This window comes from Balaenoptera musculus, chromosome 20 (genome assembly GCF_009873245.2).
Source record: "Balaenoptera musculus isolate JJ_BM4_2016_0621 chromosome 20, mBalMus1.pri.v3, whole genome shotgun sequence".
In the NCBI taxonomy this organism is placed as follows: Eukaryota; Metazoa; Chordata; class Mammalia; order Artiodactyla; family Balaenopteridae; genus Balaenoptera; species Balaenoptera musculus.
In genome coordinates, this window is record NC_045804.1 from 17,310,930 (window position 1) to 17,329,190 (window position 18,261).

General features: G+C 45.9%; 1 protein-coding gene across 1 annotated transcript; it reads left to right on the forward strand.

Annotated features, from left to right (window-relative positions):
• The first annotated feature begins 15,859 nt into the window (after positions 1-15,859).
• LOC118886657 (NADH dehydrogenase [ubiquinone] 1 beta subcomplex subunit 1-like) lies at positions 15,860-16,139 on the forward strand. Its single transcript, XM_036836704.1, has one exon. It carries the CDS (start codon positions 15,889-15,891, stop codon positions 16,063-16,065), a length of 177 nt encoding a protein of 58 aa, XP_036692599.1. The 5' UTR covers positions 15,860-15,888; the 3' UTR covers positions 16,066-16,139.
• The last annotated feature ends 2,122 nt before the right edge of the window (positions 16,140-18,261 follow it).

The following is an 18,261-nucleotide window of genomic DNA, read 5'->3' on the forward strand; positions in this document are numbered from 1 at the left end:
CTCCCCGCCGCCCCTCCCCTAGCAACGGCCCCGCCCCCTCTCCTTCCTTCCCCATCCCCCCGCCCCCAGGCCCTGCAGCGTCCGTGGGGGGCGGGAATCCCGCAACGATCGCAGCTCCCCCAGTGTCCCAGGGCTGGAAGGGGTCGGGAGATCAGCGCAGCCCCGCCCTCGGTCGGCGAAGCTCGACACCCTCGGGGCAGCCTTGGTTCCAGCCGGGAAAAATCTCCCAAGGAGCCCCTTCTGGGATTTGGTGCTCTTAGCAGTTAAGTTCTTCCTGAAGTCTGCCCTAAGTCTCTTCTCCGCTCTTTACTGAAGTCGCAGAAAGCCTTCCCAGATGTCAGAGGAGTCGCAGAGACCCCTCCCCTCGCCCCAGCGTTGCCTTCCCTTTCCTCTCTCCCCTCGTCACTGGGCAGTGGCCCTGGGTGGCCGGCCGTGCCCCGCCGCTCCCACCCACGTCCTCCCAGCCTCGCTCCCACCATGAAGGTGAGGAGTACTCTCTGCCCCCTTCCCACCTCGCCCCCAGCCCTCCCCGTTTGACATCTTCTTAATCTAAAAATGTTATTGCATTTTCCCCTTCCCCATTCCTTTTTACAAATACACGTCACTGTAAACTTGTTAGAAATTACCGATTAGCAAAACGCAAAAAAAATCTAAAAGCTCATAATCCTACTACCCAGAGAGTGTCCATGTCACCGCCTTGGTACAAAATCTTCCTGTCCTTTTTCTATGTGTGTCTTTATATATGTATTCAGAATAGGGATGCACTGTTCATACATGCTGTTTTGTACATGCTGTTTTGTAACCCTTTGTCATTTAACAGTTTATCCTTTGGAAGTGATAAATATTCACCTACAACAGTGGTTCTGAATTGCCCAGGGGGCTTGTTAAAACCCAGACTCCCGGGCTCAGCCCAGAGTTTCTGAATCAGTAAGCCTGTGCATTTCAAATAAATGTCCTTGCTGCTCTTCCTAGATGCACTTTGAGAATTACTGGTCTGCACCATCATTTTTAGTGAAGGAATTGTATATTGTATTCAAACTATAGACTGTTACAATTTATTTAACCAAAGTCTCTATTTTTGTATATCTGACTTGTTTCTCTCTCTCTCCCTTTCTTTCTTTCTCCCTTCCTTCCTTCCTTCCTTCCCTTCTTTCTTTCCTTCCTTCCTTCCTTCCTTTTTCTTTCTTTCTTCCTTCCTTCCTTTCTTTCTTCTTTTCTTCTTTCTTTTTTTCTTTTTTTTTTTTTTTTTTTTCTTTCTTTCTTTTCTTTCTTTCTTTCTTTCTTTCTTTCTTTTTTCTTTCTTTCTTTCTTTCTTTCTTTCTTTCTTTCTTTCTCCTTCTTTTGTCAGAAACAAGATTACCATAAAGAACCTTGTAATGAAGTCTTTGTACAGAAAGTGTAATTTTTTATTTCTATTATATTTTGAAAAATGGACCTGCAGAATCAGTAAATCACATCTAACCAAATTGCCCCTCAGAAATGTACCAGTTTGCACACCAGCCCTGTGGAGAAAGAGCACACTGCCCCCAGTCCTGTTTATTGTCAATATTTTAAAAATCGTAGTGTGAATTTAGGGGCTAGTGGATGGTTTCTCACCCTTGTATTCTTTGATTGTTGAATCAAAGGAAAGATTCAGGACTTTTTGCAATAGTCCAGGCAAAAGATGGCTGGCTGGAGACTTGGATTCCAGGGGTGGCGGTGGAAGGAGAGATAAGTGGATGGAAAGAAAGGGCTTGGCAAATTGGAGGGAGGGGATTCAGGATGCCTCCAGCACATGAGCATCCCAAAGCCACCCCCTCACTATTAGTAGAACACTAATTTGTGTGTGTGTGTGTCCTGCGAAGCTATTAAATTTCTCATTTTAAAGATGAAGAAACTAACATGCATGCACACACACACACACAGAGGAGAGATTAGGGAAAGACCCAGCTCACCTCCTCAGTCTTAAGAAAGCAGCCTGGCACAAGGGCACTCAGAGTTTTCTGGGCAGGAGTCTCCCTGTCCTGACCACCCCTCAGAGCCAGGATAGAACAGGATGAGAACAGGTATCTGGCCTAGACATTTTGTCCCCTGCTTTTGACCAGCTGGGTTTCTTTAGAGAAACGCTTTTGTTGTCTTTTGTCCATCCTTTTCCTGAGACCAACCCCTGACCTTTGATATACCCTGGACTTGGAGCCCATGGCTTTGACCCCATCCAGCTGAGGTCAGTCAAGCTGTCTGCTGCACAGAAAGGTTGGGGAGGTGTGAGTAAAAGTGGGGTACAGGGGCCTGCCTACTCCAGCAAGAGGCTGTGAGGAGGCTTATGGTTGGCCTTTCCTTTATTAAGCACCTATTATATGCTCAGTGCATTAAATATATTACCTCACTGAATTCTTACAGTGGATGTCCCCTTGACATGAGGAAACAGAGACTCAGAGTGGTTATTTGACTTACTTAAGACCACACAGCTAGTTAAGCATCAGAGCCAGAATTTGAGCCGAGATCTGTCCTGTTCCAAAGCTACACTCTTTTTTTAAAAAATTTTATTGAAATATGGTTGATTTACAATGTTGTGTTAATTTCTGCTGTACTGCAAAGTGACTCAGTTATACATATATATATTTTCATATTCTTTTCCATTATGGTTTGTCACAGAATACTGAATATAGTTCCCTGTGCTATACAGTAGGACCTTGTTGATCCATCCTATATATAATAGTTTGCCTCTGCTAATCCCACACTCCCAGTCCTTTGCTCCCCTACCAACCCCTCCCTTGGCAAACCCAATTCTGGTCTCTATGTCAGTGAGTCTGTTTTTGTTTTGTAGATATGTTGGTTTGTATCGTATTTTAGATTCCACATATAAGTGATATCACAAGGTATTTGTCTTTCTCTTTCTGACTTACTTTGCTTAGTATGATAATCTCTAGGTCCATCCATGTTGCTGCTAATGTCATTATTTCATTCTTTTTGATGGCTGGGTAATATTCCATTGTGTGTGTGTGTGTGTGTGTGTGTGTGTGTGTGTGTAGATAGATATAGATATAGATATATCAATACTACATCCAAAGCTACACTCTTAATTATAACTGTCCCCTTTCTTCCATCATCCCTGAGCAGCTTTCTCTGGTTACCTTGCAGGAGGGGAAGATGTTGTCTATGACCTGGAGCAGATGGAAGGAGAGAGAGAACTTGGGCTTGTGGAAATAAACAAAGACCACTCAATGAACGAGCAAAGGCTATTTATTCACAGCTTACTACAGTGGGGGGGAGTCAGCCACCATTACTTGGGTTTGGCAGGGACACAAAGGCAGATAGAGAGGAGCGGGAAAGCTTTGTAGCAGCAAAAAGGGCCGGCTTCAGGTGTGCCCCGATTGGAGGCTGCTGGCATAGAAAAGCTATAGGTGGGTTGACTAGACGAGGGGCAGCCCATGTGATTGGTTAGGGGAGCATATTTAACTTTCTCCAATTTGTACTGTGTTGAAAGTGGGGGCAAAATTAGGGAAGCTTGTTGTTGATCAAGGCCTGGATGTTTGGGGCTGGTTGCTACAGGGCTTGTGGTTCGGCTTCCTGGGCTGTTGCTATAGGTAGTGGGTCAGAGCACTATCTTTATACACGGTCTGGCCATTGTATATTCAGTCTCCCAGACTCCTTCCCAGAGTTCAGGAGTGGGGGACCTGCCTGGCCGGGACTCAGCCAGATGCTCCCTCTTCAGTGCTCCCTCCTCCTGCTTTTCCCTCTGCCCTTTCTGGAGTCACTGGTCCCAGCAAGTCTGGTTGCTATTTGATTGCATTAACTGCTTTTTTTTTTTTTTTTTTGAGGGGGCCACCTAAGTGGCTTGTGGGATCTTAGTTTCCCGACCAGGGATTTGAACCCTTGCCCTCGGCAGTGAAAGCGCAGAGTCCTAACCACAGGACTACCAGGGAAGTCCCTGCATTAACTCTTAATTCGTACAATAACCCTGAAAGAGAAGTACATTACTTATCTCTGCATCACAAATCACCCCCAAATTTAGCAAATATTTATTAGCTCACATAGTCTCTGAGGGCAGGAAACCAGAAGCAGCTTAGCTGGGTTGTCTGGCTCAGGGTCTCTCATGAGGCTGCAGTCAAGGGTTGGCCAGGGCCCGCAGTCACATGAAGGCTCCACTGGGGGTAGAGGATCAGCCTTCTAACGTGACTCCCCAGCACAGCTATTGTCTGGAAGCCTCAGTTCCTGGCCCTGGAGACCTTCCCGTAGGGCTGCTTGAGCGTCCTCATGACATGCAGCTGGCTTGCCTTAGAGCAACTCTTGAAGAATGTGCTGGAAGGTGAGCAACCGGTGGAAGGGGGAGGGGCAGAAGAGTGAGGTTGCAGAGTAGAACACGTCAGCTGTCATCGTTACTTAATCTTCACAGCTAGCCTTGCAGAGAGAAGTCAGGATCCCCATTGACAGATGAGAAAATGGAGGCTCAGAAAGGAAGAAAAATCTTGCCTGAGGTCACAGAGCTGGTAACTGGCACAGCCAGAATTTCAGCCCTTAGCTACCTTATAACCCAGCCCAAGTTTGTTCCAGCACGTGCTTTGTGCTTGGGGTGGGGGGGCAGGGGGAAGGGGAGTGTTTCACTGTTAGAGAAAGACCACCCTCCCCCCAGGCCCCAGGCTGGGAGAGGCCTCAGGAGCTAAGAAGGTGACTGTCAATCGGGCTGCCTTCCCGCTCTAGAATGAGGAAGCCAGTGCCTCTGGGCCCAGCTGCCACCCACACAGGACTATTTTTTACCCTCCACCTCAGTGACAAGCCTGCCTCTCCCAGCTCTGGAAAGGCCATCTGGGCAGTCTGGCTGCCCCAGGAAGAACCTCCACCCAGAGGCCGCCGTTGTCCCCGCAGCTGTTTCTAGATGAACCTTTAGCTGTCCACCATGCCTTGGCCATCCAGGGTTGGTAAGATGATTCCACCCCTAGATTCAGAGATTAATAAAACCTCCCCAATTAGTATCAGTTGCCGGATGGACCTATCTGAACCGAAATGTTTACATCCGAAGGTATTTAAATTGTTCACCTTCTAAAAAGGTTAATAAAGTGTTCTATGCATGAACCATTTTAATGAAGAGGTAAGAATGATTCTATTTGCGTATTCAACTGTTACACCACACACACACACACACACACACACAAAATGTCAAAGATGACCATTGTACAACAGTGCACTTCAGGGACGCCCAAAAGCCCTTGAAAGGAATTTATTTCGGAAGTGGTTTCAAACAGCTGCCCTGAGGTTCTGTTTATGCTCTTCATTCGTTTGGCAAACTCTTCCTGGAGCAGGCAAAGGTGCCTTCTGCCCAGGTCCTGTCCAAATGATCTCACGTTTTACATTGGCAGAGGGGAAGTTAATGATTTCCTGCATCTGGTACAGAATTTTAAATAAACAGGATCGCCCCGTTTAGCTTTTGCCCCTCCTCGAGAGACTTCAAGGTTGGCCCCTGCTCTGTTCACCCACACGAGGTGGAGAGCAGAGGAGCGCCACTCTTCACACCAGGGTGGCTTTGCCCAAAGCATCGGGAGAAATGCCTCGGGGGTGTCTGTGCCATAGCAGGAAGGGGGCAGTACCTGCGTAAGTACTGTGCAGTGGAGAACTTGTGAGCAGGTATCACAGGTATCAGGGACTTCACACGTCACCTCCTACCACCTGTCTGATTTGTGTTTCAGAGAATACCTGGATTTTGGAGATCTGGAATCTATTTCTGCCTCTGCCCCTAATTGGCTGTGTGCCCTTTGACAAGTCACCCATCCTCTCTGGGCCTTGATTGGCTCATCTATAAATCGAGGGAGCTGAAACAGATCATCTTCAATAAAACTTTATTTATGAAAACAGGGAGTGGGCCATTTGGATCATGGTTTGCCTTCCTCCACCCTCTGTTTCCTGGAAGGTGGGGGAGGGGACGTGCAGAGAGCATGGAGCCCAAGATCTGTGCCTGGTCTGCACCTAAACCACTACTTGGGCCTCCCTTACCCCATATATAAGATGAGAAGCATGGTTAATATCTTCATTCCCCAAACTGTGCTTTCTGGATCAGCAGTTCCGTGAGGTCTGTACAGAAGTGGCACTGACCTTAACAGATTTCTCAACTACAGGACTTCTCAGGGCCTTTAGTATGTTGATGATGTGCATTGTGAATTTCCTGGGGGGGGGGGCGGGGTTGCAGGATGCGGTGTGTAACAATGGGATTCTTTTCCCTACCCACCTACTAATATTTTTTGCCACTGTGTACCACTCAGCACAGTTAGGGAAATGCCCTGTAACCTCCCTAAAGCCTCTGTTTCCTTCCCTGCAGAACAGGGGTGATAATGGTTTCTGCCTCCTAGAATTGTTGGGAAGGGTAAATGAGGTAATGCCTGGAAACAAGCCTGGCACAGGGCCTGGCACAGAGTAAGTGTTCAATAAATGCTGGCAATGATTATTTATAATGAGGTTCTTCCTTTCCAGCTCTGACATTCTGCACTTCCAACGGCAGGCAACGTGTAATTAGACCCCAAAGCATCTGGCTTCTCGAGCCGAAAGAACAAGGCTGGAGGAAGGAGAAAGGAAGAGAAATATCCTTCTGGGTTGCCCATTTGGCACCAGCCTCACTGCCAGTCGTCACAACAGGGGAATGTAGCAAAATGCCAACCCCTAATGACAAGGCTCAGGGGAGCTGGTGGTTCCCTGTTTAGCTCAGACGCTGTGGGGAATATCGGAAACTGCGGAGAGGAAAGGGCTAGGACCAGTGCTGCTTTGGGGTCAAGCAGAAGAACCCCACAGCATCCCAAGTGGGTCAGCCTCCCTTTCTCACTGTCCGGGCACAGTGATCTTGGCCATTTACAGGTCTGTGTGATGTGCTGGGGGAACAGTGACAGGAGTGCTGAGTCAGAAAAGGTAAACAGGAAAATGCAGACAAGGGCAGGAAGAGAAATCCACAGAGGAAGCAGCATCTGCTGTGGCTCTGAAGCCTGGGGAAGCACAGGGCTGTAGTCACAGGGACCCAGGGGTGGGGCGGCAGTGCGGAGGAGTGTCAAAAGAGAAGGCTGAAGAGTGGGCGGGGAAGTCAGCGGAGAAGCATTTACATTCCCCTGGATTAAAAAAGAAAACAAACTCTTCTCTGTATTTTTTAAAAATTTGACAATGAACATGTATAGCTCTTATAAGAAGAAAAATAATGTTTTTGAGAAAGGAAAATGATCACCCTTGCAACCATGTAGAGATCACTCTGGATGCTACTGCAATTGACCAGACAAAAGGTAATGATGAGCAATTCCACTTGCAGGTGTATATTCCCAAAGAATTGGAAATGGACATATACACATACATGCGTGTTCACAGCAGCACTATTCGTAATAGCTGAAAGGTGGAAACGGCCAAATGTCCATCCACAGATGAATGGACAAACAACACGTGGTATAGCCATTCAAATGGGATATTATTCATAAAAAGGAACGAAGGACTGATACACGCTACAACGTGGATGAACCTCAAAAACTTTAGGCTAAGTACAAGCAGCTGGACACAAAAGGTCACATACTGTATGATTTCATTTATATAAAATATCCAGAATAGGTAAATCCATAGAAACAAAAATGCAGATTAGTGGTTGCCCGGAGCTGGGGGAGAAGGAATGAGGAGCAACAGCTTAAAGGGTGTGAGAGAAAGTCCCAGCAGTCAGAACGCTGAAATCTCCCAGAGTTTGGTAATAAGCCCTCTTTATAGCTTAAGCTACCTCGAGCTGACTTTCACTTATACAAAAGAGTCGTATCTAATTCACCTGATACCATTCCATAAGCGTCTTTGCCAAAGTTCTTAAATCAAGAACAAAGTCACCAGGGACTTCCCTGGTGGTCCAGTGGCTAAGACTCCGCGCTAGCAACGCAGGGGGCCCGGGTTCCATCCCTGGTCAGGGAACTAGATCCACATGCTGGCAACTAAGAGTTTGCATGCCGCAACAAAGATCCCATACGTGGCAATGAAGATCCTGTGTGTTGCAACTAAGACCCGGTGCAGCCAAATAAATAAATAAATATATATATATGAAAAAAAGAATAAAATCACCTACGGGTGGGGGGAGGGGAAATTGGATAAAGGTGGTGAAAAGGTGCAAACTTCCAGTTATAAGATAAAAAAGTACTAAGGATGTAATGTACAACATGATAAATATAATTAACACTGCTGTGTTATGTGTGAAAGTTGTTAAGAGGGTAAAGTCTAAGGGTTCTCATCACAAGGAAAAATATTTTTTTTCTTTTATTTTGTATCTATATGAGATAATGGATGTTCACTAAACTTATTGTGGTCATCATTTCATGATGTATGTAAGTCAAATCTTTATGCTGTACACCTTAAACTTATGCAGTGCTGTATGTCAATTATATCTCAATAAGGCTGGAAGAAAAAAAAAAGAATAAAATGATCATACTATCGATGTTCCTGAAAGCCATAATGAACATGTGCAATGGGAGGAACTTGAAGAACCTTCTACAAGGTTTATAATGATGAAAAAATGGAAACAAACTAAATGTCCAAGAAAAGGGTGTTGGTCAAATTACAGTGCATCCCTTCAGCAAAAAGAATGCAAGGCCACCATGGGAAAATGATGCCGTGGCACAGGGGCCCTCCAGCTTGGCCACACATTGGAACCACCTGGGGAGTCTTAAAAGTCCCATAGACCAACCCCATCCCAGGCCCATTAAATCGGCCTGGGGGTGGAACCCAGACGTGAATATTTGTTAAGCTTTCCTGGGGGGTTCTAATGAGAGCCACTGTTGGAGAAGAATATTCAAGGACATAGAAATATGGCCACTATATGCAGTCATTCCTTGATATCCAAAGGGAATTGGTTCCAGGACCTGCCTTGGATACCAAAATCCCCAGATGCTAAAGTCCCAGAGTTGGTCCTCCGTATCTGCGAATATGGAACCTGCCTTGTATTGAAAAAAATCTGCTATAAGGGGACCCGCGCAGTTGAAACCTGTGTGGTTCAAGGTCAACTATATTGTTAAGTGAAGAGAAGCTAATTATCTAACAGAGTATACCCTATGACTCCTTTTTGGTAAATTTCTACCTGCGCTTGCACACACACACACACACACACGCACACGCACACAGACTCACATAGATGAACAATAGGTGTGAAACTTTGATGTGCTCATCTCTGTAGGATGGGGCTATGAGAGACTTCGATATTTTTCTTGTGATTATCTGTATTTCCTATATGTTCTAAAGTAAACATTATGTCTTGTAGTAAGTACAAAAAAGGATAAAGTCATCATCTTAAAAAGTCATATACTTTTCATTTCAGGAAAAAAGACAGAAATGAGCATCTAATCAAACAAGGTGTCGGCAGGTCATTTGCGAACACAGAACATCCCTAGGGGTGCTGCCACTGCAGCCCAACTGAGAGGCAGGTCCCAGCCTCCTGGTGACACCTGGGTTCTGTGAGTTAGGCAGGTGCTCCTGCCCGTAGCCTCAGGCTCCTCCAGGGTTAAATGGGATGAGTTTGCCCACCTCACAAGATCAAAGGCATGAATGTGCAGCATCTGGCACAAAGTAGGTGCTGGATGCAGGTTGCTTCTTTCTCCATAAGTAAATCTCAGAGTCAGAGCCTGCAGCCAGTCAGCTCCTTGCTTGTCTTGCTGAAGGAGAAGGATTGGTTTTGCCCAAGTTCATCCACAGCTGCTGGTCTCCAGTGCTGTTGCAGCTGTGCTAGCCAGTGGCCACCTCTCATTGGCTTTGGCTGGGAATCTCTGCTGCCCGTGGAATTTTCCTGGGCTCCCTAGAAAGACCCCAGCTTCTCATCAGCACAACCTGTTGACCCTCTTATCCACATAGTCTGTATCCACCATCCCCAGATTGGGTCCCATCTGCATAAAGAAAGAAGGGCTTTCAGTCTTCCTGGGGTTGCTCACCTTTAATAAAAATGACAATTGTAGCTGCCATATATGGACCCTACATGTGCCTGGGCTTAACACCCTCTATCTCTCAGCCTTAACTCTGCCGGGCATGGGATGATACTATTCCCATTTCACAGGTGAGGCTCAGAGAGGTGAAGGGACTCAGTCATGGTCACACAGCTGAAAACTGGCAGGCCTGTCTGGCCCCCAGGTTTCTCCACTGTACCACACTGCCTTCTAGCTGTCTCTGTTCCTTTTTCTATCCCAGTGGATTCTCATGTTCAGCCAAGTTAGATAACTGTTTTTACAAAAGCAGCGATTCTCAACATTGACTATGGAATTGCCTAGAAAGATTTTTAAATGCTGGTGGTAGGGGTGGGCATTGGAGGGTGTGGGGTGGGAAAGGTGGAGGTGGGAGGAGGGCGAGTGGGTGGGTAGTCACCAGAAGGGGACACTCAGGGCCTTCTGCGGTTGTGGTAATGTTCTACTTCTTGATCTGGGTGCTGGGTACTTGGGTTGTTCATTTTTTTGTGAAAATCATTGAGCTGTACACTTATGATTTGTGTACTTTTCTACATACATGTTATTCTATGGTAGAATTGTTTTAATTATTTTTTTAAGTAAAGAAGAAAAGGCAGTTGTCCTCAGCCACGTCACTGCCTCCTGGGAAAAGGCAGTCTGTGGCCCTGGATTCATCATCTTGAGGATGCTTTTCACGGCATCAGGCAGTTGTTGGTCTTTGAGTCTGTGCCTGTCCTTGACAATGAGCAGACACTTCTTCCAGGGCTGATGCTACGCTTAGCTGTAAAAGGCCCACTGCTGCTGCTGTGGTACTCAGGGACAGTCAGGCCCCGTGGCTGGGCTCCACATCTCCTCCCTCCCCACAACTGCACTCATATAACCTCACTCTGCCCAAGCCCTGGGACCTAGGGCAGCAGGGATGGAAACAGCTACAGCCCGGCACCTGGGCCTAAGCTGTGAGTCCCCTGCTGACTTCTGCCTTGTATCATAATTTGAGTCACTGGATACATGTTCTCTGATCTTCACTTACTGACCCTCTGATTTTTAGCTGGGCCCATGAATGTGTGAAATGAAGACTGTATTTCCCATTGTCATTTGTGGCTAGGTCTAGTTATGTGACTCAGTTTTGGCCAATAGAATCTAAGTGAAGTAGTCTGCACAATTCTAGGAAATGCCCTAAAAAAGGAGACTGCTCTTCTCTTTCCCCTACTCTTTCTTGATACCTGGAATATGGCTAGGAAAGGCTAAGTTCCAGCAGCCTTTTTGGTCCAAGGAGCAAAGTTATGATTGAAGATAGGAGAACAAGAAGACAGGGGAGCCTGGGTCCTCTCCCTCTTTCATCTCCTTTGTACCATGGAGCACCCTGTTGGTGGTAGACTGACTCCCTTGGGGTGTCTTAACATGAGAAGGAAATGAGCTTCTACCCTGTTTGAGCCAGTGATAGTTGGGGTTTTCCATTCCTCTCAACTCAGCTTAATCCTAACTAATACTCATGGCTTCTGATTTGACCCTTGGCTTGAGTTCCTGCCTTGGTCACCTGCCCAGCATGAGGCTGAGGGTCCTGCCTTGCTCCTCCTGCGCACTGGAGTTCTGTCCCTGCCCCATCTCAGTGCCACCTACTGGTGCTCCCATCCATGCTCTCTGCAGGATTGTGTGTTGCTGCGTTTGCCTCTTGCCAGGGTGGAGTATAGTCTGCCGCTCCAGTTGCTTTCTTAGAGTGAACCCTGCTGCTTCCCTCTTCTCTCTCATCCTCTTACCGCGGCTCCTGCCCTGTGCCTGACAGGCTGGCAGCTCTCTGGACATCTACAGCAGGACCGATGCCTGCAGGGCCTTCCCCAATGGGCAGGTCCACGAGCAGCCAGTTCTGGAGATGTAAAAACAATGGTACCTTCATTCATGTACTCGTTCAACTGATATTTATCAAGTGTCGATCTTGGGCACTGGGGACACAACAGTAGGACAAGGTCGAGAGATGGTGCACTGGGTACAAGCACAGGCTGTAGAGCAAGAACGGCAGACACAGGCGTCAAAGACCCTGGAACTGATCACAGGAATTTTTAGGGGTTTCCTTTAAGGTTATGCCCATGACCTTGGTTACGTGTGCAAGTCTGCATAAGTCACTACACCTCTCCAGCCTTCAGCTTCCTCACCTTCCCCATCTGAACATGACAAGGCTGAACTGGATGATGTTTAAGATTCTGTGCAGAGCTGTCCTCCTACGAAGGGAGAAAAAGGCCTAGGAGTCCTTAAGCCCAGGTTTGCCACCCGTGGGCTGCTGCCTGATTTAGGGCCTTAAGACAACTCCTATTTAATTATTTATTATAATTCTGTGGGTTGATGGGGGCTCAGCTGGACAGTTCTCCTGGTGACAGTTCCCTTTACCCCTTTGACCTCTGTGCTCATATAGAAATGGGGTACACTTGTACCGACCCAGAATTCTCACAGAATTCATGAGATAATAGCCCGGGTAACCGATAGTAGAAGAGGAGAAGTTTCTCTTTATTGAAATAAACCAGTTACTAAATGAAGAAGGAATTATAGAACTAGAATGTCACCATGTTTAACTCCCAGAGAATTAATGGGTCCAGGCATTGGACATCAACAGCTGCTAATGTCACAAAAAGGAAGCCAACTAGACATTATGTCCCTTTGATGGAAGAACACAACACCTGCTTTGATCTTAATCTGATCTAACCTCTAGACTCAACTGTCAATTTACAGGAATTATAGAAGACAGAGCAATATGTTAAACTACATCATGGGCTTGTAATCATCAAAACACAGACTGTGGACAATCTACAAGGTATATGCTCTGCCTTCTTCAATAATAAATTACAAAGAAAAAGAGAAAGAGGGGAGAGAAACCTAAGGATTAAAAGAGATTTAGGAGACATCAAACAATCACAACTGAGCGCATCTTATTTGGATCTTGATTTAATCCAATAGTTTAAAAAAATGCTTTTTGGCATAGAACAATTAGAAATTTGAACACTGACTGAATATGTAATGATATTAAAGAATTATTGTTTTCAGAAAGACACAAGATAATGAGTAAATAGTAATAGACAAAGTACAAAGAAGTGTCCAGAGGCAAGGACCTATCATTAACTAAGTCTGGGGCGTATGGGAGAAAGAGACTGTGCTGGGAGTCCTACCCCCAACTTGGCCATTAGCTCACCCTGCGTGTAGCCTTGGTCGAGTCTTTTCCCCTCCCCAGTCCTCAGTTTTCCCATCTATGAAATGAAGCAAGTGGATCAATGGGTCTGTGAGGACTTGTTTATCTCTGGCCTCCTTTTGCTTTGTCTTCACCTGTGCAGCCCTGGAGCCTTTACTTGGTGCCTGTATCACCCCTACCATGTGTCCATAAGAGCATAAAAGCAGCAGGATGGGCAGAAGCCCATAGCTCATGGGCCCTGCAGAACAGAAGAGGCCACCTCCCTGAGGCACCTTGCCTGGAGGATCAAGCTGCATGATCCCAGGTGGACCAGTCCAAGCCCAAGGGAAAAGATGTACAGGAAAGAAACCTCTGGAGAGGGACTTCACTGGCGGTGTAGTGGTTAAGAATCCGCCTGCCAATGCACGGGTTCGAGCCCTGGTCCAGGAAGATCCCACATGTCGCGGAGCAACTAAGCCCGTGAGCCACAACTACTGAGCCTGTGCTCTAGAGCCCGTGAGCCACAACAAGAGAGGCCACCACAATGAGAAGCCCACGCACTGCAATGAAGAGTAGCCCCCGCTCGCCACAACTAGAGAAAGCCTGCACACAGCAGCAAAGACCCAACGCAGCCAAAAATAAATTAAAAAAAAAAATTAAAAAAGAAACCGCTGGAATACTTCATCACCCACAAACCACACACATGAGTTATCTGCTCACTGGGAAGGTTTGGCTTTTCCTGACGACTGGGGCCTTTTGGTGCAGCTCCCTGGACCTACATCCTGGTCTGGTCACCTGCTCGGGACTCCAGCTGAGGTAGGGTCCCGCTGCCTTTGACACACATCTGTGGGCAGAAATGTCATGGGGCCATTCCACATCACCTGCCCCTCAATTCCTTGTTGCTGGCTTCTGCCCACCTGCCCTTCCAATAGCATCACTAAGAAAGTATCAACCTTGGCACAGAACCTCACACATTGAAAATGTTCAATAAATAGAGAGGACTTCCCTCCTGGACCATCACAGAGGCTTAAAATTCTCTTGAATCATCAGGAGCTTTATCTCCAGAAGTTTTTTTTTTTTTTGAATAGCTACTTTATTTATTTATTTTATTTTTTTGGCTGTGTTGGGTCTTCGGTTCGTGCGAGGGCTTTCTCTAGTTGCGGCAAGTGGGGGCCACTCTTCATCGCGGTGCGGGGACCGCTCTTCATCGCGGTGCGCGGGCCTGCGGGCCTTTCACTATCGCGGCCCCTCCCGTTGCGGGGCACAGGCTCCAGACGCGCAGGCTCAGTAGTTGTGGCTCACGGGCCCAGCTGCTCCGTGGCATGTGGGATCTTCCCAGACCAGGGCTCGAACCCGTGTCCCCTGCATTAGCAGGCAGATTCTCAACCACTGCGCCACCAGGGAAGCCCCTCTCCAGAAGTTTGAAATAAAATACCCACCACCTGCTACCAACACCAACCAATTTAACACAGGAACTAAATAATACCCCAGCCCCAAAGAGTAAGAAAGACAATTCCATGAAAGTGAGCAGTACAGGGTAGCAGCTAAACCCACCATGTTGGTGTCAAACCTGAATTCAAATCCTTGCTCTGCCACCTGCAAGCTCTGTGATTATGGGTGAGTTAACTTCTCTGCAGCTAATTTCACAAGAGTGCTGGGACGATGAAATGATTCACTGCGTACAGTGCTTCGTGCCTCACACACTGGGAGGCCCAATATGTATTAACAATAGTTTTTATTGGGAGGCCTCCATTGTAGCATCCCATGGGTGCTCCACCATCACCTCCGCACCCCCAATTAAACCTTCTCTCCTTTCCCTGTCCCTTATAAAAAATGACCTTTCCACCAGTGCTTCATTCTTCAGCCTGGTTAGCTAAGCCTGTGATGTTGCAGTGTCTGATAATGGAACGCTGCCTTTTTTTTTTTTTTTTTGGCTGCTTTGGGTCTTCGTTGCTGCACGCAGGCTTTCTCTAGTTGCGGTGAACGGGGGCTACTCTTCGTTGCGGTGCGCGAGCTTCTCATTGCAGTGGCTTCTCTTGTTGCGGAGCACGGACTCTAGGCGCGCGGGCTGCAGTAGTTGCGGCATGCGGACTCAGTAGTTGTGGCTGGCAGGCTCTAGAGCGCAGGCTCAGTAGTTGTGGTGCACGGGACTTAGTTGCTCCGCGGCATGTGGGATCTTCCCGGACCAGGGATCGAACCCGTGCCCTCTGCATTGGCAGGCGGATTCTTAACCACTGCGTCACCAGGGAAGTCCGCCTTGTTTCATCATAGGAGGGTTTCAGGCAAGGTGGAAGGCCAATACAGAGGGTACCTTGAGCCTGAGCTGCCTTCTAAAGGCACCTTGAGAATCAAAACTCTTTGATGCCACCTCCAACTACTCCATGTCACTTCTGTGGATGACAGACCTGGATCTCCGGCTGCTGCTCCACTGGAGATAGGACATATGGTAGCACAGGGAGGGCTCTTGATGTTGAGGGACCAACAAAGTGGAATCAGGAGCCAAAGAGACCACAACCCAAATCCCGGCTCTACCACTGCATAAATCGGGGATATTAATGCCCAGCTCCCAGGCTGGCGAGCATAGAGGAGGGAATACTTTTACGTGTTGGTGTCCCCGCAGCCCCTGCCTTCCTGTACCTGGACCTCTGCTGGCCTCTAGTGGCCACTGGATAAATTGCACAGAGAGTTGGCCTGAAAACCGGCATGCGGGAGAAACTTTGCCCCAACTTCTGAATTTTCCTAATACTGGGATTCTCAACCGTGACAGACCCATAACTCCCTTTTCACAAAATATATTTTGTGGGTGGTGTCGTTGTTGCTTCCGAGGCTTCAGAATTCATGATGAACTTACTTCAGATTGTGCGTGACCACTGGGTACATATATTTGTCCCTGTGGGATTTGTCGTTGGATGTTATCTAGACAGAAAGAATGATGAAAAGCTAATTGCCTTCTGGAACAAGAGTCTGTTATATAAAAGGGAATTAAGACCCAGTGAAGAAGTCACGAAGAAGTAAAAGTTGCTGATGAATTACAGAATGTTCACATTTTTTAAATTATAAGAGAAATAAAAACACATTCATTACTTAAATATATATACATAGTGTAATGATAGTCATTTTTAAAGATTTTAAGCACTTTATTGAAGTATTGACATATAATAAATGACATATTTATAGTGTACAATTTGCTAATTTTTGATTTATATAAATTCTCATGAAGCCATCATCACATGAAGATAGTGAACATCTCAATCACCCCCCAAAATTTCCTTGTGCCCCTTTCTACTCCCTAATCCCCCAAAAAACTACTGATCTGTTTTGTCATTATAGATTAGTTTACACTTTCTAGAGTTTTCTATAAATGGGCTTATACAGTATATACTCTTTTTTTGGTCTGGCTTCTTTCAGTCAGCATAATTATTTTGAAATTTATCCACGTTGTTGTGTGTACCAATCATTCATTCCTTTTTATTGATTTGTTTAATCCATTCATAATGATGGTAAATTTAAAAATCAGCATAATGCTTTAACTATAATGTAAAAGAGAAACTGGGGGAAAGTAATAAAATAATAGGTAAGTTCTATGAAGATGCTCAGGCATGATTACACTAAAACATATAATGATGTAGTCACATGCTTTACCTATACATGCAGTTATATGAGCCCAGTTCTTTGCCAGAAATTTTGGTTTGACTCCAAAGGCCAGCAATTGGCTACCCCATGCAAGAGGGTCCGAAGCTGGGTGGATGACGTGTGGGGACTGAGATTAAGCAGAGAAAGTGGACACAGGCAAATTTTAGCTCAGTGGAAAGATTCATTTCTCGAAGGGCTGACTTTCAGGGTGGTATGCTTCTTTTTGAACTATGTGAATGGTGTGTCTGGACTGGACCACCATGGAATTTCTCCAGTCTATTAATTACTCAGACTTATGGACCTGCTAAGGTCCATGAGTGTATTTCACTCTTCTTGCATTTCACAGCACAATCTAGGAGCTTCCATTGCACTTTCCTGAGCAGAGACATAAGTGTCCCTCCTTGCCCCATGCTCCCAGGTCCAGCAGCAGGCAATGGTACTTCTCAGTCCTGCTAGGGGTCCCCCTTGGGACAAAATATGATTTTATGGGAGAAAGTGTTTGGCAATGCTTTTGGGGTATCAAGGCTTTAGAACCTTCAGTTATATTTACTTTCCTGGATAATCTACCCACTGTGCTTTTATTAAAGAAATCTGTTGCTTGCTGGTAACCCTTGGCTTCTGAGTGGCCAGTTCTTGCAAGGAATTCACTCCAGAAACTTTGAAAAATTTAGTTTACACAACACTAATGCTACAGAGAAGGATCCAAAGTCCATAGTGGGACACGTAATATTCAGGTTCTCTAGTCTTTTGTTTCTTAACTTCGTTTTTAACTTGTCACCCAATATTTCCCCCTGAAGCCAATTAAAGACGTTACACTTTCATTCTTATGTTTTGCTTCCTTCTGTTTTCCTTGGGAATGTTTTTCTTCTACTTTTTCTAACTTCTTGAGTTGAACGCTCAGTTTGCTTGTTTTATTTGAATGAAAGCAGTTAAGATTATGAATTTACTTCTAAATAAATTTCAGACACTTAGTATATTAATGTCATTTTCATTGTTTTGCAAACCTGTTATTCCAGATTTTAATTTGCCTTTGACCCAATAATTATCCAGAGGGGAAAAAGTGTGTGTGTGTGTGTGTGTGTGTGTGTGTGTGTGTGTGTGTGTGTTTCTGTTAAAGTTATAAGAAACTGAGGTTTTTAAATTATAGCCAGAGTATGGAGCTTATGTAATTTCTCCTTTGGGGACAAATTGAGGTACTATTTGTAGCCTAGTTTATAATCAATTTCGTCACTATTCCTGAAGTATTTGAGAAGGTATATATTCTGTGGGGTAAAGTACAAGCCTAAAAGTAAAGTCAAAAATTCATTCTTATGAATATATGGTTTGAATATGTCTCAGTAGTGACTGTCTTTTCATGTATTTTTCCTGGAACACAGGTTACCTGTCAGATCTGCAAACTCACATTTTTCAGCTCTGGTGTCTTTGTCCCAGTTTAAGGCTCTAATCTTTATCATCCATATCCGTCCTTTTTTTGTCCCATTGTTTTCCACACGTCTTTCTGCTCTGCATTTGAAGAACTTCCCAAGTGTGTGACTACAGCCTTGATTGACTCTTCTGCCGTGTGGATTCCGCTCCTTC

Bases quoted from the DNA above. Each gene is read 5' to 3' on its own strand.
- LOC118886657 (XM_036836704.1), top strand. From the start codon at position 15,889: ATGATGAACTTACTTCAGATTGTGCGTGACCACTGGGTACATATATTT.